This window comes from Oryctolagus cuniculus, chromosome 15 (assembly GCF_964237555.1).
Source record: "Oryctolagus cuniculus chromosome 15, mOryCun1.1, whole genome shotgun sequence".
NCBI classification, from domain to species: domain Eukaryota; kingdom Metazoa; phylum Chordata; class Mammalia; order Lagomorpha; family Leporidae; genus Oryctolagus; species Oryctolagus cuniculus.
Window position 1 is genome coordinate 6,967,416 of NC_091446.1, and position 24,399 is coordinate 6,991,814.

Genomic DNA, 24,399 nt, shown 5'->3' on the forward strand with positions numbered 1-24,399 from the left:
AACAGGGTAAAGAGAAACTTCTCCTTCTTCAAGGTTTACTCACTTATTTGAGGCCGGTGCCGCGGCTCACTAGGCTAATCCTCCACTTGTAGTGCCGGCACACCGGGTTCTAGTCCTGGTTGGGGTGCCGGATTCTGTCCTGGTTGCTCCTCTTCCAGGCCAGCTCTCTGCTGTGGCCCGGGAGTGCAATGGAGGATGGCCCAAGTGCTTGGGCCCTGCACCCCATGGGAGACCAGGAGAAGCACCTGGCTCCTGGCTTCAGATCAGCGATGTGCGCTGGCCGCAGCGGCCATTGGAGGGTGAACCAACGGCAAAGGAAGACGTTTCTCTCTCTCTCTCACTGTCCACTCTGCCTGTCAAAAAAAAAAAAAAAAAAAGAAAAAAAAGAAGCCAAGACCCAAGAACTCCACCTGGGTCTCCCAGGTGTGTGACCGGGACCCAAGCACCAAGGTCATCATCCACTGCCTTCCCAGGCACATTAGCAGGGAGCCGGATCGGAAGTGGAACAGCAGGGACCAGAACCAGTCACCCCAATAGGTGATGTGGGTGTCCCAAGTGGCAACCTAACCTACTGTGCCACCATGCCCATTCTGATCGTTGCCTTTTTAAATGAATAAATCTTTAGATTTCTAAGTCTGGTACGTATCTACTTAGGGTTCTGTAGGGGTCACCGTGGAAGGAGAACTTAAAGCTAGATGACACCCCTGAGAACACAGGAAAGAACCTTGACTCACCAGGAAGAAAAAGACCTGCACCATGCACCGAGCTGGGGGTGCTTGGGAAGTACCCATCAGGGAGCCTCAGACAACCCATTGTACAGGTTGGGATAATTGAGCCTTGGGATCTCAGCTTGCTCAGCTAATTCACCTTCCATATTGTCTGACCCCAGAGCTGCTCTCCTACCCACCCTGCAGCATGGATGCCTGGTGCTGTGGCATCTGGCTGACACATCTCAGCGTAGCCAAATGCAGTCTCCCCTCCCTACTCGGGGAAGCCGGAGGTGCAAACTGGCCAGCACCCTCAATTCTTCTTGGAGCTCTACCCGCTGCTCTGTGAACTAGGAGGCACAGCAAACACAGCTCAATGTTGAATTCCGAGTGGGGAGGCCCATTCGGCTGGGGTCTTCTGGGGCCATCAGCTATGTTTAAATGAGACCGGAAGTCGGAAGACAAAAGTCAGTTTGTTTCATCAGCGGAGAAAGCCAGACTTGAGGGGTCAGGAAAGAAGCAGGTCTCAAGTGTAATTTGAGGACGTCACTCCTTGTGGTCACTACAATCCTTTTCGGAAGAAATCAGGTACAGAGAGAAGAGAAGGCTTAAGCCACAGTAACGGTGTGACGGCCTCAGTGCAGTGCCTTTGGTGACTTTGCTGTGACACAATTTTCCAAAATGGTGCATAACTCTCAGCAAGAAAATATCAAGTGACCTCAGCAAAGATGAAATTATTTATAATGCCAGCTTAGTTAATAACATTTACACCTGAAATTAAAAGAATCTTACAATCGTATTTATCCAAATCAACAATGTCAGGGAAAAAAGTCTGAATTCTTTCCCATTTGTTTGGGTTTATTTTTATTACAGTCCAACGAAACAGTCAGAACTAAAGTCCTCAAAAGTAATAACAGTTATCCAAGCTTCAGCATTCACAGCGAGCCCTCACAGAATCAATAATTAAAAAAATCATTGCAAAATACACTGAGTTTCTTGGTCTCTAAATAGATAAGGATGTAAATATTTAACTAGTACTTGAGGTTTATCTTATTTTTTTTAAAAAGATGTATTTATTTGAAAGGCAGTGTTACAGTGAGGCAGAGGCAGAGAGAGAGAGAGGTCTTTCCCCAAATGGCGGCAATGGCCACAGCTGGGCTGAACCGAAGCCAGGATCCAGGAGCTTCTTCCAGGTCTCCCATGGGGGTGCAGGGGCCTAAGCACTTGGGCCATCTTCTACTTCATTCCCAGGCAATAGCAGAGAGCTGGATCGGAAGTGGAGCAGCTGGGACTCAAACCAGCGCCCATGTGGGATGCCGGCGCTGCAGGCCAGGATTTTAACCCTCTGCACTATGGCACTTGCTCCAAAATTTATTCATTTATTTGAAAGGCAGAGTTACAGATAGGCAGAAAGAGAGAGAGAGAGCGAGCGAGCGAGTGATCTTCCATCTGCTGGTTCCTTTCCCAAACGGCCGCAATGGCCACAGCTGGGCTGATCCGAAGCCAGGAGCCAAGATGGAGGCACTGCCGGCGGTGTCTTACCCGCCACACCATGCTGGCCCCAGCCTTCCCTGTTCTCAACCTTTCCCTCCCCCAGTCCTCAGTCTCCCAGACCCCAAGATCCTCCCTGAGGCTCCCTTCCGGATTCTGCGCCCCACACCAGGAATGGGTGCACTTCCTTCCCAGCGCACAGCTTGGGAAGGCACCTTTCAGGCACCCAGACGTCCACAGACAAGGCGCCCGGCAGTGTGCTTCTCCCTCAGGCTGGCCTCTGGGCTTTCCTGCCGTGGTTGGCATCCTTTAAGGGGGCAGTCGCCTGGGCTTTGGAATCCCAGGATCACATCCCCTTGTTGGCCACCTGCTCTGCCTCGAGTTCCTGTCCAGGGGAATGAAGATGAGCTGTGAGAGGGTAACACGATAGCTCCTGTGTAAAACAGCACTGGCCCAGTGTTTGAGGTGGTGGTGAAGGCACCCCGGGAGTGCCCGTATCCCATGGCAGAGAGCCTGGGCTTCAACTGCAGCTCTGCTTTCCACCCCAGCTTCCTCCCCACGCACCCCTTGGGAAGCAGCAGGCAATGGCTCAAGTACTTGGGTGCCTACACCCACATGGGAGACTCAGATTGAGTTTCTGGCTTCTGGCTTTGGCCTGACACAGCCCTGGCCCTTGTGGGCTTTGGGGAGTGAACCCGCAAGTGGAAATCTCTGTCTGTCTCTATCTCTCACATAAACAAAGTAAAGAAATAGGAGGGGGCATTTAGCCTAGTGGATAAGATACTGTTTGGGAAGTCTGAGTTCCATGTTGGACCACGTGGGTCCAAGTCCTAGTTCTGTCTCAGGTTCTAGCTTCCTGCCAGTGTGCACCCTGGGAGGCCACTGGTGGTGGTCCAAGTACTGGATTAAATTCTGGGCTCCTGGCTTCAGCCCGGCCCAGCCCAGGCTGTTGTGGGCACTTGGGGAGTGAACCAGTGGATGGAAGACCTCTGCCTGCCTTCCTCACTCTGCCTTTCAAACAAATAATACAGTAATACAAATTTACAAAACTAAAAAAGTCTTGGCAATGTATACTGACTCTCCATTTCTCTCGATTGTACAAATAGAATGCATACAAACACAGCAGTTGTGTTTCTTGGTGCACAGCAAGTACCTTTCAAGTTCCAATCTATCCAAGCGGGCTGGAAAAAAAAAAAAAAACTGCTATCAGAAAAGCCATAAAATATGATCATGTTCTCTGTACCCACTGCATTTTTCTGATAAGAGAGAAGAGATAAGATCCAGACATTCTCAGCAGTTTCTGGCATGTGAAAACTTAGCACTTGGCGAAGTCTAGCAACATTGCAACACATTTTCGTGTTACTCTTGGGTCAGGGGCCAGGCTTGGGTCCTGAACGTACCTGCTCCTACTTGCCAAGCACAACCCAGGATTCCTGGGCTGGAGGAGCTCCCAGGGTGGGCTTGGCCCTGCATTCCTGCATCTCTGCAGAGGTTTGTAGAGCAGGAGGGTGGAGCGTCTGGCCCCCACCCACCCACAGGACTATCTGACTTCCTGGGAATTAATTACATTGTATTCCAGACTAGGAAGGGACATCCAAGAAATAAAAGGTAAAGTTCTGCTCTGGGTGAGCTCCAGAGGAGGAACAGCTACTACACGGGGAGCCAGGCTCAGCGCAGGGCTGCATCCTGTCTGAGTGTCTCGCTCTGCACTCGGAAGACCGCTGGCTCGTTGGTTGCCACTGGGCCTCCTGCCTACACCGGTTCCCTCCCCCTAAGATAGCTTGGAGGAGCTTTGTGCGCAGCTGACCTCTCTTAGTGTTCCACACGCCCCCCACCTCGGCCTGCACCCATTCTCACCCTGCTCTAGTCCCAGGAGGCCTTCCCACCGGGACCACCCTCGGGGCTGCTTAGGGCAACATACATCCCAGGACCCCTGCTGGCTCCAGCCCGGGACTCCTGCTGGCTCCAGCCCGTGGAGCGCTGGCAGCAGAGACAGGCGTGGATGCAACCGCCCAGCTCCCGCCGCAGTGGGGTCGCCGAGCACTTGGCCCTGGGCAGGCGCCCCCCCCCATTCCTCCTCTTCTGTGGATTGTGCACACCCCACTTCTAGCCTGGCTGGTGGGCCATTTGTTACTGCCAAGGAGGCTGCGACCCTGACTGACCCCTGCGGTTGCATGGAATGCGGCAGGGAGCAAAGACCTCCCCACCCCCGTGCCTTTAGCATCCGGTCCTTCAAGACCCCTTACCTGTCACATGACTCCAGGTAAGGCGCGCCCCCTCTCCGGGGCTCCGTATTCCAAGATACAATATATCTAGACTAAAGGACGTGCAGGTGCTAACTCGAGATTATCACGGGTGTGTGCTTTGAGTCTGAGTTTTGCAGCCGCACGCAGAGGGCGCTGAGCCTACAGAAAAGCAGGTGGGGAGGCGGAGCAGGCGCATTAGGAAACACAGCCAAGCTACGTGGCATAGCAGGGATCCAGGGACTGGGCCCAGCAGCTGGATTTGGGGCACAGCTGAGGTTGGTGCTTCGGTGCGCTCCGCGAGGCCAGGACCTGGAGGCGGCGGGTCGAGCCGACCGCACGGCCCCACGCACAGCCAACGCTGGCAGCCCCTGTGGGGCCCAACAGACGGCCATTCCTTCGGTAGTCTCCTCACTACCTGGCAGGAGAGGGAAGGAGCAAAGGCATCGGCCGAGGAGCCGTCAGGCCGAAGCGCGGGGCGGGGCGGCGCCGCAGGGCGCCGGGGCTCGAACCCGCGCCGCGAGGACCCGCCCGCGACTCGCGTGGCAGGGGGAGAGGTGAAGGGGGACAGGCAGGGCCATGTGATTGGTGCGCGCCTTCCCGCCCAGCCAATGGGCGTCCAGGGCGTCTCGGGAGGGCGGGGCGGAAGCCGCGCCTAAAGCCCCGTGACGCGCGCCGTCCCGCTGCGCTCCGCCGCTGCCGCGTGTCGCCGCTGTGCCCTCCGGCGCCGTCAGGTACCCGCGATCGCCGCCGGGCCGGGGCTCGGCGAGCGGGCGCGCGCGGGCGACCCGGGCTCGGCTCGGCGGGCGGGCAGCCCGCGCCGCTGCGGCCCGTGCACGCCGTGGGCAGCCGGGGTCCCGCGGCCTGGGGCTGTGGGCCGGGCGCGATGCGTGGCAGCCCGGGCGGCGCCGCCCCGCGCCCCGGGGTTTCTGGGCGGGACGCGTGTGGGGGCGCGGGGCGGCGGGCAGGGTGCGTTCTGGATGCTGGCGGGGGACCGGGCGGTCTGGCCGGGGCTGGGGACGCCGGCGCGGGCTGCGGAGAAGGGGCCGAGCCCCCGCGGCTGCCTCCGGCCCCGCGCTCCACCCGCCCGCTCGCTCTGAGTCTTTATCCGGACCGGAGCGTGGGGAGCCGCGTCCTTATCTGCGCCGGGAAGCGCGGGCTGGCGAGGTGGGGTCACGGGCCCGGGGCCAGCGCGGGGCGCCCGCGCCCTCGGCGGACGATCGCGGGGCCGCGGGTGGGGTCGTGGGGACCCCAGCCCTGCGCGGCCCGCGGCCTCTCGCCTTCCTGGCGTCCACGGCCACTTCTCAGCTACGTTGAGGCCGTGAATTTAGCGGGGAGGGCGACCGGGAGCAAGTGGCCGGGTTCCAGGTCCCGATCTGTCCTGCCGGGCCTCTGGAGAAAACTGGTTCTTTCACTGGGACCTGGAAGTGCCCTTTCGGTGGTAATGCAGAATCCTAATCTTAATCCGTTTGACGGGAACAATGGGCCCCTTTCATTAGAATATCCAGTTCTGCCTTCAGAGAAAATCCAGTTCTTACTAAGAAAAAGGAAGGAAAAGTCGAATCTTGACGCACTAGTTTAAATTGCAAAGCGCATTGTTTTGGGGTTGCCGTTTTTTTTCTTGGTGCTTACAGATTAATTTTGCATTCTCTGCCCTGCGCCCCAGACCGAGGATAGGTAATGAAATATTTTTCCCTCTGAGGCTGTCTTCAATGTGCTTCCCTCATAGTTTGCTTTTATTACAATTGTTTTGTGCATGCTTTATGCCGTTTACTGAGGTTTTTTTTTTTTTTTTAAGTTTATTTATTTGAAAGAGTCACAGAGAGAGAGAGAGACAGATCTTCCATCTGCTGGTTCACTCCCCAAATGGCTGCAAAGGCTGGGCCAAAGCCAGGAGCTAGGAACTTCGTCCTGTCTCCCACATGGGTGCAGGGGCCCAAGCACCTGGGCCACCCTCCACCGCCTTCCCAGGCCACAGCAGGGAGCTGGATCAGAAGTGGAGCAGCTGGGACTGGAACTGGATGCAGGCACAGCAGGTGGCGGCTTAACCTGTTACACCACAGTGCTGACCCCTCTCCTGAGTTCTTGAGGCTGGGTTGAATGAGGGGCCTGGGCTTGGGAGGTGTGTGGAGGGTGGAGTGGCACTGGCCCAATCCTTTCCGAGTAGTAATGCGTTGCTTGGTTGTCAGTGACGTACTTGAGCTGCATTTTAGCCAGCATATTGATTACCTAATACAGAGCTTTTGTTGGCAGAACCTTTTGAAAAGGTCTGTGTTTGTGAATGGCTCCCTCAAGCAAGGTAAATATTTGCCAATAGCAAAATCAAATTTACTCCTCAGATGGAATATGACTTTACACTGATTATTGTTGTAGAACTGTTTAAGGACTCCGTGTTTAATAGTATGGGCTAAATGCACTCTTCACAAAGCAGCCTTTTGAGGGTGTGCTGGGGTGGGTGGACCAGGTTGGGGATCAGGCAGCCTGGTCATTAAGTGCATGACTTAGAGCAGCCTGTGTCAAAGCTTTCCCTTGAATCTAGCAGTTTTTTCTCATTTCCAGGACTTGAGCATCCATTAACGGTGCAGCTTGGGTGAATGAAACACATGACACAGATTTTGGTCTGATGAGGAGGCCTCTCTCTCTCTCTCTCTCTCTCTCTCTCTCTCTCTCTCTCTCTCTCTTTTCTCTCTCCCTCCCTCTCTCTCAGCAAAGAGAGACTGACAGACAGTGAGAGTGAGCGGCTGGGTCCCTCCCAGCTGGGTCCCTCCCAGCTGCCCTCGGCGGCAGAGGTTGCATCAGACTGGAGCCTGGAGCCAGGATCTCAAGTGGGTGGCGGGGATCCAGCTACTTGAGCCAGCACAGCTGCTTCCCGGTGTGGGTGTTAGCAAGAACCTGGAGTCGGGGGCCAGAGACGGGGCTCACACCCGGGCCCTGCACGGTCCCTCCGCGTCTCTACCACCAGGCCACATGCCTGCTCCTGAAGTGGCTGCCTTCTTAGGGTCAGCGTGACCGGGGTGGGTGACGTCATGTCCCTCTTGATGCTTTTAGTCGCTTTCTGTTGCTGTCTTGACCCGGTCCTGAGTCCTGCCCATGTTTGGGAGTGACTGTGCTCTCTGGCAGACAGAATGCCAGACCTGGGTTAGGTTCTGGGGACGGAAAGTGTATCTTAAAGACACAGTCACTGGCTTTTTAAGGAGCATAGAGTCAGGGGTTAAGACCCTGGGAGTAAAAGCTCCTGGGAGTCTTTGGGAGGGACTTCTGTGGTACATTTTACAGCTCCAATATGTGTGATATTTGTGCCTAGAAAAACAAATGCTATCTTTTAAGGATGAATTGTAGGTAATTTTTGATCTGTATTCTAATTTTTTAGCAGTAGAAAAAAATTTAAAGCAAAACATCCAGTTAAAAAAGAAACCATGGCACTGGCGCCGCGGCTCACTAGGCTAATCCTCCGCCTAGTGGCGCCGGCACACTGGGTTCTAGTCCCAGTCAGGGCGCCGGATTCTGTCCTGGTTGCCCCTCTTCCAGGCCAGCTCTCTGCTGTGGCCAGGGAGTGCAGTGGAGGATGGCCCAGGTGCTTGGGCCCTGCACCCCTTGGGAGACCAGGATAAGTACCTGGCTCCTGCCTTCGGATCAGCATGGTGTGCCGGCCACAGCGGCCATTGTGGGGTGAACCAACGGCAAAGGAAGACCTTTCTCTCTGTCTGTCTCTCTCTCACTGTCCACTCTGCCTGTCAAAACAAAACAAAACAAAACAAAACAAACAAACAAACCATGGCACTGTTTTTTTTGACCAGTTGCAACACTGGCTAGTTCCTTGTGAGGGAATGAGTGGCCATTTTGTTCTGGGTTTGGCGCTCTGACATTAACGCGCTCAGCCCTCAGTGACGCTCCTGGTTGGCTCCCCTGCGTCCACCGCAGGGAAGTGGAGCCCAGCAACAGTGCCAGATCAGAGATACTCCGAGCCATGGAGATGTAAATCCTATTTTTTTTCTATTTTTTTTAAATTTTTTTATTTGACAGGTAGAGTTGTAGATAGTGAGAGAGAGACAGAGAGAAAGGTCTTCCTTCCGTTGGTTCACTCCCCAAATGGCTGCTATGGCTGGCGCGCTGCGCCGATCCAAAGTCAGGAGCCAGGTGCTCCCCTCCTTGGTCTCCCATGCAGGTGCAGGGCCCAAGCACTTGGGCCATCCTCCACTGCCTTCCCAGGCCGCAGCAGAGAGCTGGAAGAGGAGCAACCGGGACTAGAACTTGGTGCCCATATGGGATATCGGTGCCGCAGGCGGAGGATTAACCAAGTGAGCCACGGCGCCGGCCCGAGAATGTAAATCCTGGCCTCACCCGACGCCTCCACTCTCACCTCCCGCTTTTCCAGACCTTTTTGGGAGAGGAAATTATTGATGCTGGCTATTTTTAAGCCCGTCTTCGGTCTGTTCTAATGTTTCCCTGTTGGTGCCAGGCCCAGTAAGGGAGCACCGAGGGCTGGGTTTTCAGGGTTCTGGGACAGTCTGGTGCGTGCAGCTTCTGACCCTTCCTGCTTGGATGAAATCTCTAGAGCTTGTTTTTAAAGAACCTAAGAATAAGTACCAGCAGTGTTTGGAATGTCACTGTTCTGTCCTTAAGTAGTGATTGTTCCTTAGTAAAGTTACCTGAGGGGCCAGCATCGTGGTGCGGCTGGTACTGCTGCCGCTTGCAATACCCGCATTCCGTATGGGTGCTGCGTTCATGTCCTGGCCGCTCCACTTCTTCTTCTTCTTTTTTTTCTTTAAAGATTTATTTATTTATTTGAAGGACAGAGTTACAGAGAGGCAGAGACACAGAGAGAGGTTTTCCATCCGCTGGCTCAATCCCCAGATGGCCACAGTGGACTGAGTTGCGTGATCCAAAACCAGGAGCTTCCTCCAGGTCTCCCACGTGGGTGCAGGGACCCAAGCACTTGGGCCATCTTCTGCTGCTTTCCCAGGCACAGCAGAGAGCTGGATCGGAACTGGAGCAGCCAGGACTAGAACCAGCGCCCATATGGGATGCTGGCACTGTAGGTGGTAGCTTTACCCGCTAAGCCACACACCAGCCCCTGCTCTACTTCTGACCCAGCTCTGAGCTACTAGCCTGGCAAGGAGCGGCAGAGGAGGGCCCAAGAGCCTGGGCCCCTGCCACTCACGTAGGAGACCTGGATGAAGCTCCCGGATGGCCATCTGCGAAGAATCAGTGGATGGAAGATCTCTTGTCTTCTGCTGCCTTCTCGGGTGCGTTAGTGGGAGCTGGGTCAGAACTGGAGCAGCCAGGACTCACACCAGCGGCTCATATGGGGTGCCAGAGTTACAGGCCTCGTTGGAGCCTGCCATGCGGTGGTGCCAGCCTCTTGCTTGCAGGCTGTTTGGAGTTCCTCTGCCAGGTCCTCACAGATGAGCTTTGATGAGAATTTAGGGCCGCCCTCTGGAAACAGGAGCTCTAGACTAATCATCAGCCAGGATGCTCTTCCTGGGGTCATGACCTCCACCTTCAGTTCCTCTGAGCACTTGAAATGCCTGCATAACATTATGGGTGGGTGTGTGGAACCCTCTCACCCTGTGGACATGTTTATGCATGGCTGTTTCTCCACATTCCTGAGTCTTTACAGTAAATCTTGGGAGTGAAACTGTTGATCTGAGTGCAGACACTGATCAGGCTTTTTGTGCCTGTAACTTCAGAAAGCAGTTTCTGTTTAGGGTACCTCCCGATGTAGCCTGAGAGGACACACTGGGGTGTGCTAGCTAATTTGATGTTTACATTTTTCAGATGGTTAAACAGAACTAATATGCACTCAGTAAAATATAAAAAGCCCAAGAAAGAAATTGTGTTTTTGAAGTATTTTGGGGAAGTTATATCTGATACAAGTAGGCTTTTTTGTTATTATTAAAGATTTATTTATTTGAAAGGCGGATTTAGAGAGACAGAGAGAGATCTTCCACCCACTGGTTCCCTCCCCAGCTGGCTGCAACTGCCAGGGTTGGGCCAGCCTGAAGCCAGGAGCCAGGAGCTTCTGTTTTTGCTGGCAGTCCCCTGTAGTCAATGGTTCTCCTGTCACTTTTTTTTTTTTTGTTTTTTTCTGTTGTTGGTACATTTCTGGAGAGTTGTGGACTTTCTCCTTAGGAAGAAAGTACATCTGCTTAAAATTCTGGCTTTTATTTCAGGAGTTGTTGGACCCTCTGAAGACTGTCCCTGCCTGGGTCTCTGGTTAAAAATCTGTATTCCGGTCTGAACCGTGGGAAGAGACTAGTTGGTGAGTCTTTGGCAAACCGTAGCGCTGGGTTTTGTTTAGGAATTGCAAATTGGTGAACATACTGGATTTACTGGGCAGTGCCAAGTTGAAAGGGAAGCAAGCCAAGCTCCAGGTGTTGTGTTTTGTTAATTTGGCACTTAGGTCAACAGGGAGGTGAGATTATGCGTGGCGTGACTTATCATTGATAGAGTTCTGTTGAAACACGAATCCACAAGTACATAGCTTCCTCCTTACTTCATGGCCTGCGGTGGTGTTGGGCAAGAAGTTGGATGCAAAGAGGGGTGGGAAAACTTGTGGTGGGGGCTGGAGAGAGTAGCAAGACCCTGAAAGAAACAGCACAAGGGGTGAACGCGGCCGTGCGCGGTGACGGGGAGGTTTAACTGACGTTCATCCAAGTTCCTTATCACCTGTTCTTCAAACAGGTGCACTCATGGTACAATTTGTGGAAGGATAAGTTTTATAGAAACAGCCTCCCTGGTTGTATTTGCCTGTTTTCCTCTTTTATATATATATTTTGTTTGCCTGTTCAACTTATTGTAAAAGCCTTTGACGGCTGTTATGAATTACAAAACATTTTTCTCCAGTCTTTTTGCCTTTTACCTTTATGGTACTTTTGATCTATAGAAATTTTTTTAAAGATTTATTTATCTTTTTTTGAAAGACAGCAACAGAGAGGTATCTCCGTCTCCTGGTTCACTCCCCAAATGGCTGCAACAGCCAGATCTGGACCAGGCCGAAGCCGGGAGCCGGGAGCACCATCCCAGTCTCCCATGTGGGTGGGAGGGGCCCAAGCCCTTGGGCCATCTTCTGCTGCTCTCCTAGGTATATTGGCAGGGAGCTGGATAGGAGGTAGTGCAGCCAGGACTCGATCAGGCACTCTGATACAGCTTGACCTGCTGTGCCACCATGCTGGCCCCCTACGGGAGTTTTTGATATATGTGGCAAAATGACAGATTTTGCTTTTTATAGTTTCTGCCTTTGGTGTTAAGCTCTTCTCACCCCTCCTAAGTTACCACTTGCCCTACACCTGTCCCTTTTCTTTTAGGACAGTTCTTGTTGTCATCTTAGAAACCACGTTCTCCCCTGCATGCAGCAGTTCTTGGCGCCTCGGGCTCCTCCTCTGGGTGCTGCCCCGCAGTGTGCTGGGTGCTCAGCAGTCACTCCACGGGTCCGTGCGTCCCTGCCCTAATGCTCTCTCTTCCCTTCAGACAGATCTCTGCCTTCCTGCTGAAGAACACGATGTTTTCCAAGCTAGCACGCCTGCAGACGGTCGCTGTGCTGCGTAGAGGAGTTCATTCTTCCCTGGCCTCTGCCACGTCTGTGGCAACGAAGAAAACAGTCCAGGGCCCCCCATCCTCGGAGTACATCTTTGAGCGGGAGTCCAAGTATGGCGCCCACAATTACCATCCTTTACCCGTGGCCCTGGAGAGAGGAAAAGGTACGTTCCAGGGGCTCCATCTGCCCTCTTTCTGCTTGAAAGCCTTTACAAAAATGAGCTGCTCTTGCGTTTCCTCCGTGTCCGTTTTCCCAGACACGCTGAGCGTCTGTGTGCGGGCTCTGTTGCTCCAGCCTTTACTCATTGGCTGGGGTGCTGTGGGGCCACCAAGATGAACCGTTTGGTCTCCGTCGCAGTGGAGCTCGGTGCGAGCGAGGCGAGAGAGAGTGGAAATCCTGCAGTGCTGCCGTCATTGTTTGCCTTTTAGTTTTTGACAGAATTTCAGATTGAACAAAGGAAAGTTGTGATCTAGGACTAAAAAGCTTGTTACTCTTCCCCGGGCTCTCCCGAGTGCCGGCATTTGACCACTCTCCTCTACGGCGTTCTCTTTCCTCCTCCCAGCTCCCTTGTAGACGTTTTCCCCCTGAACTGTGAACTGTTGAGGGGAGGGTGCTATGTGGTGGTGTGGAGGGGCGCAGAGACAAGGGACTGCAGGCCAAGCCAACAGGAGACTGAGGCCACGTCCCCGAGTGTAGCGGGCACCTCGTCCCCTTGGCTGGAGCACCCTGCTCGCAGCTCCCACCAGTCCGGAAGCTGCAGGTGCTGCTGGGGCCTGTGCTCCTGCCCGGCACCTCACCTGCCTCCTGCCCCGCAGTGTGGAGGTTCAGTGGAGCCCTGCGCTTTTCTTCCCCTCGTTTTCATTATAGAAATACTCTCCGCTCTAAACCAGCAGCCGGTTCTCAGATGTCAGCTGTGGGAACTTGTCCCAGGGCCTGGGCCTTTCTGGCCAGCAGCTGTAATGCTGCAGTCAGTCTCTCATTTCAGAGACCCCTCAGTCTTCAGAGGTTTGATTGACACTGACAGCAGACGACGACCCGGGTCAGGAGTGGATTCAGCTGTCAGGTGTCTCATCTTGCATCCACAACAGCTCCTCCGTCTGTCTTTGTTCTTCTTGGTCTTGATACTGTTGACCTGTACAGGACAAGAACTTTGTAGGACGCATCTCAACCTGGGGTTGCTGGTGTGTTCTTGTAGGAGTGGAGTTGTGCACGTGGTGTTGTGTGATGGTGCGCTACTCTGTGTGCCCGGTCAGGTGGTGACCGCGTCGTCCCGTGCTGGAGTGGCACCTGCCAGGCTGCCCTCTGCAGAGTGCTGGCCTTCCCTATGCAGTTGGCGTCTGGTGGGACACAGGCTGAGAATCTAAAACCTTGTTGCTCATGCAAGGACGCTTCACAAACCCAGCATCTGTTAATGATTTCTGCCTTAATGAATGCTCACTGTGCTGGTTGCCAAATGGGGATTTAATCTGCATTTTGAAATAATAGCCTTGACCAGATTCGGCCAAAGGTTAGCACCTAGCTCGGTGCCGCAGATGCCGATCGCGGGTGCTGCACCTTGCTGTGATTGCCCGGGTTCTCTTTGGCGCCTGTTGCTGTCGTGCAGACTTCCCTTCAAACCAACGAAAATCTGGATCTGTGGATTCCAAAGGTGGAGCGAGTTCTTTTACAGAAAAAATTCTTCACCTGCGCTAGCGACGTGTGGGCTCGGAGGGTCTGCCGCCGGGATAGAGTCCTCCCTGGGTGCCAGGTTGGGCAGTGACTAATCCCAGCTCTCTCCAGAGGGTTTTGATGAGCTCATGTAGCCAAGAATCTGCGGTACCTGGGAAAAGGCAGGCTCCGACAAACCCCCCAGTACATTTTACTGTCTGTAGTCAGCGGTCTTTTTAACTGTCGTAACATACGTGCAACGGAACGTTTACCCCTGGAAGCATGCAGTTCAGTAGCATTAAGTGCACTCCCAGTGTTGTGCAGCCCCCTCTGTTCCTAACTCCAAAAGGATGCCTGGTACCCACCAAGCACTGGTTCCCCCTGCCCTCCTAGCCTAATGCAACCACTCACCTAGTCAGGGCTTCCTGTCTTAGAGCTCTCTCTCTCCTGATATTTCACAGAAATGGGGTCTGTAATATGTGGGTTTTGTGACCGTCTTCTTTCACTTCACCTAAGGTATCAAGGCCCAGCCATTCCTTTGTAGCATTCCTTTGTGGCTGAGTAACATTCCCCTGTGTGGATAGACACGGTTTGTTCATTCTTCACTTGGTGACAGTTGGCTTGTTTTCACCTGTTGACTCTTGTGAATAGTGCTGCTGCGAATACTTGTGTGTAAGTTTGCTGTGTGTCTATGTGGCTTTAAAGATGTATTTTATTTATTTAGAAGGTAAAGTTACAGAGAGAGAGGTCTTCCACCTGCTGGTTCACTTCCCAAATGGGTGCAATGGCTGGGGCTGGGCCAGGCTGAAGCCAGGAGCCAGGAGTTTCTTCCAGGACTCCCACATGGATGCAGAGACTCAAGCATTTGGGTCATCTCCTGCTGTTTTCCCAGGCACGTTAGCAGGGAGCTGGATCGTAAGTGGAGCAGCTGGGACTTGAACTGGTACCCAGTGGAATGCTGGCGCTGCAGGGAGAGGCTTAAACTGCTGCACCACAGCCCCAGCCTCTTGGTGTAAGTGTCTGTTTGAACACCCGTTTTCCAATTCTTTTGCATATATACCTAGGTAGGAGTAGAATTGCTGGGTTACATGGGAATTCTTTGTTCAGCTTGTTGCCAAAGTTTCCTTTAAAAAAAATGGCCAGGTAGGGACTGGTACTGTGGCATAGTGGGTAAAGCTGCCCAATGGCAATGCCACCATCCCATAAGAGCACCAGTTCAAGTCCCCACTGTTCCACTTCTGATCCGGCTCCCTGCTAATAGCCTGGGAAAGCAGAGGAAGATGGCCCAAGTGCTTGGGCCCCTGCACCAACATGGAAGACCCGGATGAAACTCCTGGCTCCTGACTTCTCTGGCATGCCCATCCCCAGGTGTTACGGCCATCTGGAGAGTGAACCAACAGATGGAAGGTCTCTCCCTCAATCTGTAACTCTGACTTTCAAAAAAAATCTTTAAAATACAACACACACACACACACCCATTGTAGTGAGTGTGAAATGATAATTCATTGTGGTTTTAGTTTGCATCTTTTCATGTTTATTTACTGTGTGTCTGGAGAAGTGTCTCTGGCTGTTTTCACATTGCGTTGTTTATCTTTTTGATGTTGAGATAACAGTTCTGTGTGCTACATCCTTATAAGAACATGATTTGAAATTATTCTACAGTCCACTTACCATGTTTTTGTCTGTTACATGCAGCTTCCCTACTTCTAAATTCCAATTTTGGCTCCTAAATATTATAATTAGGTAAAGATTTCATTCCAGAGTTTGCAATGTATTAGTACTGGGACGGGTGCTGTAGCATAGCAGGTAAAGCTACTGCCTGCAGTGCCGGCATCCCATATGGGCGCTGGTTCGAGACCCAGCTGCTCCACTTCTGATCCAGCTCTCTGTTATGGCCTGGGAAAGCAGTAGGAGATGGCCCAAGTCCTTGAGCCCCTGCACCCACGTGGGAGACCCGAAAGAAACTCCTGGCTTTGGATTGGCGCAGTTCCAACCATTGCGGCCAATTGGGGAGTAACCAGCAGATGGAAGACCTCTCTCTCTTTGCCTCTCCTTCTCTCTATATGTAACTCTGACTTTCAAATAAATAAATAAATAAATCTTAAAAAAAAAAAAAAAAAAAGAAAGAAATCCCACAATGTATTAGTGCCTTGTTTTCCCCCAGGTTTATTTGAGAGGCAGAGAGATACAGACAGAGAGAGAGGTCTTTCATCCACTGGTTCACTCCCCAGATGGCCCCAATGGCTGGAGCTGCGCCAATCTGAGCCTATCTGAAGCCAGGAGCTTCTTCTGGGTCTCCCATGTGGGTGCAGGGGCCCAAGCACTTGAGCCATTTACAGTGCTTTCCCAGGGTTAGCAGAGAGTTGGATCGGAAGTGGAGCAGCTGGGACTGGAACCGGCACCCATGTGGGATGCTAGCACACAGGTGGAGGCTTAACCTACTATGCCACAGTGCTGGCTGTGCTGCTCTTGTTAAAGCTTTCTTTTACTTATTTGAAAGAACGAGGGGGGGGGGGGGAGAGAGAAAGAAGGAGAGGGAGAGATCATTGCTGGTTTATACCCAAATTCTTGTACCAACTGTGGCTGGGTTAGGCCAAAGCCTGGACTCAGGCTCTCAATTTCAGTCTCCCATGTGGGTGGCTGCAACCCAGCTTCTCGAGCCATCATCCAGAAGCTGGGATTGGGAGCGGAGCCAGACCTGGAACCCAGGCTCCCTGATGTGGGATACAGGCGTATCCAGTGGGGTCTTAACTGCTGCACCAAACGCCTGTCCTGCTGCTCTTATTAAATGTGTTTTTGAAACGGAACAGAGAGAATATAATTCTCAATAATTTCCTTGTGAATTAATGTGTATTATGCCTGAGCTAAAAATCACCTTAACTGTAAGAATGTATCTAGCAGGTGCTCTGAGGGCCTGCTGGCGGTCTGATCTTTGGACTTCATTCCATGCAGTAATTTTCTGTGGTTGTTTTCTTTCCTTCCTTGTGTGTTCCAGGCATTTATGTGTGGGATGTGGAAGGCAGAAAGTATTTTGACTTCCTGAGCGCTTACAGTGCTGTCAACCAAGGGCACTGTCACCCCAAGATTGTGAATGCCCTGAAGGCCCAGGCAGACAAGTTGACCTTGACGTCTAGGGCTTTCTACAATGACGTCCTTGGTGAATACGAGGAGTATGTTACTAAGCTTTTCAACTACCACAAAGTTCTTCCCATGAATACAGGTAAGGCACTTCCTTCTGTGTGTGTGGGAAATGTTCAAGAATGAGATCTTAAAATATTTTGTAATTCTGAAAAATTTTCTCGCCTGCAGGAGTGGAGGCTGGAGAGACTGCCTGTAAAATCGCCCGCCGGTGGGGCTATGCCGTGAAGGGGATTCCGAAGTACAAAGCCAAGATTGTCTTTGCAGGCACGTGAACTTGAACATGCACCATCATCGACTGTTAGTTTACTGATGGAGTAGTACTCCTGTGGTTGCCTGGTACATGATACATCATGGGCTGAAGTTTTCATAAAAATTAATGAGGGGGCTGGCCATTGGTGTAGTGGGTAAAGCTACTGCCTGTGTGCCAGCATCCCATAAGGGCGCTGGTTCATGTCCTGCCTGCTCTACTTCCAGTCCAGCTCCCTGCTAATGGGCCTGAGAAGGCAGCAGAGGATGCTGCCACCCAGTGGGAGACCCAGATGGAGCTCTGAGCTCCTGGCTTCAGCCTGGCCATTGAGGCCATTTGGGGAATGAATTAGCAAATGGAAGATTTCTCTCTCCCTCTCTCTTTAACTCTGTCTTTCAAATAAACATAATTAAAAATTAATGGAATTTTGAATTCTTGGTTTTATTTCTAAGTTATTTCTTCATATCCAATGAGCTTTTTTTCTTTCTTTAATTTTAAAGATTTATTTGAAAGCAGAGAGAGAGAGAATGAGATCTTCCATCTGCTAGTTTACTCCCCAAATAACTGCAATAGCCATAGCTGGGCTGATCTGAAGTGACAAGCCAGGAGCTTCTTCCGGGTCTCCCACGTGGGGGCAGGGGCCCAAGTGTTAGAGGTGCCACCAAGCTGAGGTCCCAGCCAGGCACCCTGAGTGAGCGGAGGTGCTGTGGGCAGAGGTGCAGGCCACCCGCGGCCCCTCCCTCCCCCCTGCTGCTCTCCTTCCTGAGGGCAGCCCCGTCGGACGTCCCGTACTGCTTGAGGTGACAGTGTTTCCCATACCAGCCATGCAGGGCCGTGGTGGTCCCCATTCGTCCCTGGCATCTAGGCAGTGCCTGACGCAGAGCAGGTCTACTGCTGGGTCCTGAGACCGCAGGGCAGGCACCTGCCATCGGGCATTTGGAAGGAACGCCACACGGGACATGTTGACTTGTCAGAGGCTGTTTTCTCCAGATGAGAGTGGAAATGCATCCTGTAGCTGGCCTAGAGCCTTGGGTTTTCAGAGGAAAACCACTGGTTGTCTCTCAAGGACGCCGTCTTAACATGGTGAGAGCGCACCTTTTCTAGAACGGGTGCATCGAAGGCGTCTGCTGCCAGGCTGTGGCGCTGGGCTGGGATCAGTGAAGGAAGGTGGTCTGTCCTTGGCTGCACTGCAGGCCGGGGCTTGGAGAGAAGTGCCTGGAGCAGATCTTGCTGTAAGGACAGAAACCTCCCTGGGGGTTCTCCAAAGCAAACGCCGTGATTGGTTTTGTTCTTGGTCAGTCTTCCCAAGACACTTCTGAGGGGTGGTGTTTATGGGATTTGGGAGTTTCTTTGAAACAATCACTGCGTGTTTCTCCTTTCCAGCTGGAAACTTCTGGGGTCGCACGCTCTCTGCCATCTCCAGCTCCACAGACCCCACCAGCTACGACGGCTTTGGGCCCTTCATGCCGGGGTTTGAGATCATCCCATACAACGACCTGCCTGCACTTGAGGTGTGTAGGGGTGTCGCGCGCTTGGCTCAGCGCGTGTAGAAACTAACCCTGATGAGAGCTTGCACATGAGTTAAAATATATCTAACACTGATGGAAATATGTTTTACTTAAATAACAAAAATTTCACACTTGTTCTTTTTAATGGTCAATGTTGGTTCTCAACACAGGGAAAAACCGGTTCTGTGATCTGATCCGTACAACAAACCAACCACCTTAGATTCGTGTCTTTCAGAGCAGTTAACTTGTATATTACTTAATTACTAGATAAGATTTCTCAGTTCCCACCACTTTTTATTAAAGATTATAGTGTAGGACTTGTGTAGCTTTAAGATGGTGTCAAGAAGCCGTCTCCTTTAGGCTTTATTTTTAACAGGATCATGGGTGTGATTTATAGCAGCTTGTCGGTGCTTCTGGCAATTGTAGCTGTGGAGTTAGAATAGGTTAGTGCAGAGACTTTATTTGCATACCTTTTTAAACATTTATTTATTTGAAAGAGTTATAGTTGGAGGGGAGGGCAGTAAGAGAGAGACAGAGATAGAGAGAGAGGGGGGTCTTCCATCCACTGGTTAACTCCCCAAAAGGCCTCAATGGCTGGGACTGGGCCAGGCCAAAGCCAGGAGCCAGGAGCTTCTTCCGGGTCTCCCACATGGGTGGCAGGGACCTAAACACGTAGGTCATCTTCCACTGCTTTCCCAGGCCATAGGCAGAGAGCTGGGTCAGAAGTGAAGCAGCTGCCATGTGCGATACTGGCAACGTAGGCGGCAGCTTTACCCGCTGCGCCCCAGTGCTGGCCCCGCATACTTATTCCTGACGGAGCATCCGTGTAGCTGTGATTTTCGGTTTTCGGGTGTGCTAGAAAGGAAGTCCCTGAAATGTGTTCTTGTTTCCTCTGCAGCGTGCTCTTCAGGACCCGAATGTTGCCGCGTTCATGGTGGAGCCCATTCAGGGGGAAGCGGGTGTCGTAGTCCCGGACCCGGGTTACCTAGTGGGAGTGCGGGAGCTCTGCACCAGGCACCAGGTTGTCCCCGCAGCCTAATTGCCCGCATTTCCGGGTCAGCTGGTAGGGTCAGTGCAGACTGATTCCCTCCCCACTACGCACTGGGGGAGACATCCCGCTACAAGCCGCAGGATTTTGCAGTGTGCAGGCCTCCTGCTGCCTCTGGATGCCACAGACTCTGGCCTTGAGTCCTTCCTGCCCCCGCCCCCCCACCGCCAGCACCGCTCTTCTCCCTTCCCAAACCTTTGTGCTATCCCCCACTCCCAGAGTCGGGACCTCCCTCCCCCTTCCCCCACCAGGGCTCCTAGAGGTGTTTTCCTTAGCATCGACAGTCCTGTCACCCAGTAAATGTCTGATCAATGTTTGTGGGATGAACAGGTGAAGGATTTCTTCCCAGAGGGTGGTTATGTCCAGGAAAGGCCCCTCGGGGGGAGCAGCGTGCAATGCTAGGTGGCCGACGCCTGCCCTGCTACAGCACGTGTTTCACCCAGTGGGAAATGTGCCCGAGGACCGGCCTGTGTGGGCACTGTATAGACGCTGGGATGGGAGTGACCGCGACGGTGTCCTGCCAGCCTTGGCGTGGCCGCAGGGTTGTCACAGGCCAAGGGCAGCTGAGCTGCCTTCACAAACCCCAGGGCGTGTCCGAATTCCACACTTGGGGTGCGGGAGGTGAAGTGAAGGTGGCTGTTTTCCCTGTGGAAATGAGCATAACCCTCGGTGCTGCTGTTCTTGCCAACAGGTCTTGTTTGTTGCTGATGAGATCCAGACGGGGCTGGCCAGAACCGGTAGGTGGCTGGCCGTGGACCACGAGGACGTCAGGCCCGACATCGTGCTCCTGGGAAAGGCCCTTTCCGGTGGCTTGTACCCCGTGAGTGCAGCGCCCAGCCCCCCGTCCCCACTCTCGCCAGGGAGCCCTGCAGGGTGTTTCCTTTCTCCAAAGGTTTATTTATTTGAGAGTCAGAATGACAGGGAGAGACAGAGAGAGATCTTCCACCTGCTGATTCACTCCCCAGATGGCCACAGTGGCTGGGCTGGGCCAGGCTGAAGCCAGGAGTCAGGAGCTTCTTCCAGGTCTTCCTGATGGGTGCAGGGGCCCAGGCACTTGGGCCATCCTCTGCTGCTTTCCCAGACCATAGCAGAGAGCTGGATTGGAAATGGAGTGTCTGGGACTGGAGCTGGTGCCCATATGGGATGCGGGTGTTGCAGGTGGCGGCTTGGCCCAGGGGTGTTTTCACATCAACTGGCGGTGAGGGTCAGGTTCACCAGGTGTGCCACAGGTGCCGGGGCTATCTAATGCAGGCTCTGCAGGGCTCCGGGGCATGCTCCCGAGCTCCTCTGGCTGAGGAATTGAGTGTGAACTTGGAAGGAAACGCTTTCCCTCCAAAGTGCCCTGTGCGCTCTGGTCCTGCTTTCCCGTGTTGAGAGATGTGGCATGACTAACTGTTTTAAACAGTGACTGATGGAGCCAGAGATGGAAAAATGAAAGCGTTGATGTGGTTCTCTCCTTGTATTTGCCGCCCATGGCCTGTAACTGGGAGTAGACTGCAGGGCCTGGAGTAGAGAGGTTGTTGCTGAGCCGACTCCACTGTGTTTCTGAAGGCAGGCGCAACTTGGTTTTCCAAGCAGGTGAACAAAGCATTTCACCTTGAAATTGGAAAGGATCGGTAATTGTGTCACTGCAGAAATAGCTTTTCCCCGCCTGTTAATCTGTGCCGTGACGTGTGAGGGTGTTACTCACTCAGCTGATGGATGCAGACGTCAGCTCGTGTTTGTTGAAGCTGTGGGTAGATTGAATAGCTGCGTCACATCCGTGTCCGTGTTGCGGGGCGTTGGGGGAAGCATGTGCAGCCCGAGCAAGGGCGTGGGCCCCGCTGTCTTTCAGGTGTCGGCGGTGCTGTGTGATGACGAGATCATGCTGACCGTGAAGCCCGGGGAGCACGGCTCCACGTACGGCGGCAACCCGCTCGGCTGCCGCGTGGCCATCACAGCGCTCGAGGTAAACGACTGCTCAAGGGGCACTGCAGTTTAATTCAGGTCCATGCACTGCTGGGGAAGCAATTTAGTAAGAGTGCCAAATCTTCGAGCACGAGAAGTGCAGAGGAAGGCTTCTAGGGGCAAGGCGTCTTTGAAATGTAGTTGGAACCCTGGCCTTGAACTCTCAGGCCCTGGCTGGCCCCGTCCTCCTGCCCTGGGACCACCCCCCAGGGCGCTCTGGCTTTGCGGCAAGGCTTCTGTGAGGCTGGATTTGGAGTGCTCTCCTAAATTGCCTGCTGAAGGCCAAAAATTAGGTAATCTTTAGGAGTGGACCTTTTAGGGGGAAAATTTACTCCATGGCAGTTTAAAAATTAAATTATACTTGCCTGTTGATGTGCCCAACTACTGGTTGTTTTGCGGTGAAGACAGTGACTGTGGCCTGGGGGCTAAGCCGGCTCTGGTTCATGGTGAACCACCGTGGGCCATGAAGGCAGGGACGAGTGCGGCCTTGGCCTGGTCTCCATGCCAGCTCTCCCTTTGCAGGCGCGCATGGGGCCTCAGTCTTAAGCTTGGTGTCGTGTCTCTGCCTCAGGTTCTGGAAGAAGAAAATCTCGTTGAAAATGCAGAAAAGATGGGCGCCCTCCTGAGAAATGAGCTCATGAAGCTGCCTTCCGATGTCGTGACTGCTGTGAGAGGCAAGGGCTTGTTAAACGCCATTGTTATCAGAGACACCAAAGGTAAGGGAACACGAGATGGGGAAGAGCTAGAATAGCATGGGCTGTTTGGTTGCTGGGGTCCTCTGTTAACTGTTGTTGATGGCATCAGCAATACGGCTTTCTCCCACGTGAAGGCACCTTGAACTAACTGGGCCTATTCTCGTTCCTTGAAGACATTTGTGTCTGCCGTCAGGTAGTGCGCGGCTCTGGGAGACGGCTTGTTCTCTGTGGTCTGCAGAATGCCGTTCTCGGGAGTTTCTCCTTTGCCCTCCCTTCTGCTGTCAGTGGGCTGGAGAGGCAGTGCCAATGAGGACAGGAATGAAGGAGCCTGGGACTCCATCTGGGTCTCCCAAGTGGGTGGCAGGGACCCAAGCATTTGGGCCGTCTCAGGTGCACTGGCAGGAAGCTGGATCTAGAATCAGCGGGGAAGCTTTTGAAGAATGAACCAAGGCCTGATCACACCTCAGAGATGCTGCTCGATGGGTCTGGGCGGGCACAGGCATCAGCAGCTGCTCTCGGGGGTCCTGTGGGCAGCCCGGGTGATGAGCGTTTAGTCACGAGCTCAGGAAGCAGCGTGTGGCGTGCCCTGGCCTCTGAGTATTGCCTATTCTGGTCCCTTAATACTCTGGACCATACCCAAGTTCTGTAGTGTTGGCTCCTCATGCGATTACAGCCTGGGTATCCTTAATTCAAAGTGCTCCTAAATCCCGAACTTTCCGAGCCCTGACATGACACTGCAAGTGGAGAACTTGGTCTCTGAGCTCATATGATGGGCTGCAGTCCAAACACAGGTGCTGAGTTCTGTGTTGAGACTTGGATCTCAACCCTGAGATACCTCACTGTGCACACACAGCTGTTTGAAAGTCCACAGCACTTCTGATGCGAAGCCTTGTGTTTGAGGGATGCCCAGCCTGCACTACAGTTGCCTCAGCATGTGCTGGTCTCTTTCCACTATGAAAGGCCGCGCTGTTTGTCTGAGCGTGCCTTCCAGACCTGGTTCTGTGCTAGCTGCAGAGCCAGGCGGGACTTCGCAGAGAGAGTAAGAGCAAAGCAAGCCTGCAGCTTGGAGCACCCTTTCTTGAGTGGATGTTGGGAAAGCTGTCCTGCCGTGAGGCAAGGGGGCGTGAGCAAACGTGTGGTTGAGCATTTGTGTCCGACTGTTTCTCTGTAGATTATGATGCTTGGAAGGTGTGCTTGCGACTGCGAGATAACGGGCTTCTGGCCAAGCCGACGCACGGCGACATCATCAGGCTCGCGCCGCCGCTGGTGATCAAGGAGGACGAGATCCGGGAGGCGGTGGAGATCATCAACAAGACCGTCTTGTCTTTCTGAGGCTCGGGGCGGTCGCGAGGTCCCCAGGCGCTGGCTGGGGCCAGGACACCTGTGACAGCTCTGCTGTGTGTGGCACATTCCACTCCGCGTGTCTTCGTGACTTTTCTTTCCCAGTCGATGGGCTGAAGTATGTGAGCCTGTAGCTTGCTGTGGAACTGAGAGCGCAGTGCATCTGTAGTTGGCTAAGTGTCTCGGTGAGCGCGTGCACTTTGAAAGCCAAAATGCATCTATCTGAATGTAGCTAGCCTTTGAGCCAACTCCTCTATCATGTATGTATGTCTTTCTAATGTCTCTGCTGGTCTAAATGTTTTGTGTATGAAGAAGTTATCTCGAGTGTTGCATGAAAGACTTGCGTGATGTTAAAGTGAAGTCCTTGCAGTCACTGGGCTTTTGGAAGGATCAGTGGTCCCGCATCACGGGGAGCCTCTTGCCGTGGGGAACCCTGCTTTTCCCTGGACTGGGTGTTGGCGGACACCAGAGTGCATCCTGTTGTCATTATGCTTTAGAATTAAGTCTCATTGCTAAGTATTGCTGTAGTGCTTGATTATAATCTGTAACACAATGTTTATTTTCAGCCTTGCTTTACATTTAAAATAAAACGTCAGTTTAAAATGTGTGGTCGCTGTGCTGTCTGCAGTCTGGTCAGTTTCCCATCACTGTCTTTGGGAATGTCCTTCCCGTCTTTTACTCCATGTGTTTTCTGAGACCATGTCAGCTTCCTTGTGTAATCTACAGAGGAACAATGATTTAAAACCACATCTGGAAGTCTGCTGTTCCCCCTCCAAGTAATGGCTTTTTTCCTGTGCATATGCTGACATTCACTGTTTTTATTAAAGCCTTCCATGGTGTTTTGCAA

At 52.9% G+C, this 24,399-nt stretch overlaps 1 protein-coding gene across 5 annotated transcripts; it reads left to right on the forward strand.

The window, feature by feature from the left end:
* Positions 1-4,641: 4,641 nt before the first annotated feature.
* Positions 4,642-24,399, forward strand: OAT (ornithine aminotransferase). 5 transcript variants are annotated; one of them, XM_070058289.1, is made up of 11 exons: positions 4,642-4,719; positions 10,615-10,703; positions 11,912-12,141; positions 16,621-16,845; positions 16,935-17,030; positions 18,397-18,524; positions 19,420-19,542; positions 20,261-20,389; positions 21,404-21,517; positions 22,088-22,232; positions 23,383-24,399. In XM_070058289.1, the coding sequence occupies exons 3-11, from the start codon at positions 11,943-11,945 to the stop codon at positions 23,541-23,543; spliced, it is 1,320 nt and encodes a 439-aa protein (XP_069914390.1). In that variant the 5' UTR covers positions 4,642-4,719; positions 10,615-10,703; positions 11,912-11,942; the 3' UTR covers positions 23,544-24,399. The 5 variants fall into 5 exon arrangements, with proteins under 5 accessions (XP_069914390.1, XP_069914392.1, XP_002722192.1 ...); XM_070058291.1 differs by having other exon boundaries at positions 4,669-4,719; positions 11,916-12,141; XM_002722146.5 differs by lacking the exon at positions 4,642-4,719 and adding an exon at positions 5,040-5,175.

What these genes read in the sequence shown, in the direction of transcription:
- OAT (XM_070058289.1), top strand. Translation starts at nt 11,943, where the DNA reads ATGTTTTCCAAGCTAGCACGCCTGCAGACGGTCGCTGTGCTGCGTAGA. An exon ending in AGCCAAGATTGTCTTTGCAG is followed by an intron (nt 17,031 to 18,396) that starts GCACGTGAACTT and finishes TCTCCTTTCCAG; the next exon opens with CTGGAAACTTCTGGGGTCGC. An exon ending in TGTTATCAGAGACACCAAAG is followed by an intron (nt 22,233 to 23,382) that starts GTAAGGGAACAC and finishes GTTTCTCTGTAG; the next exon opens with ATTATGATGCTTGGAAGGTG.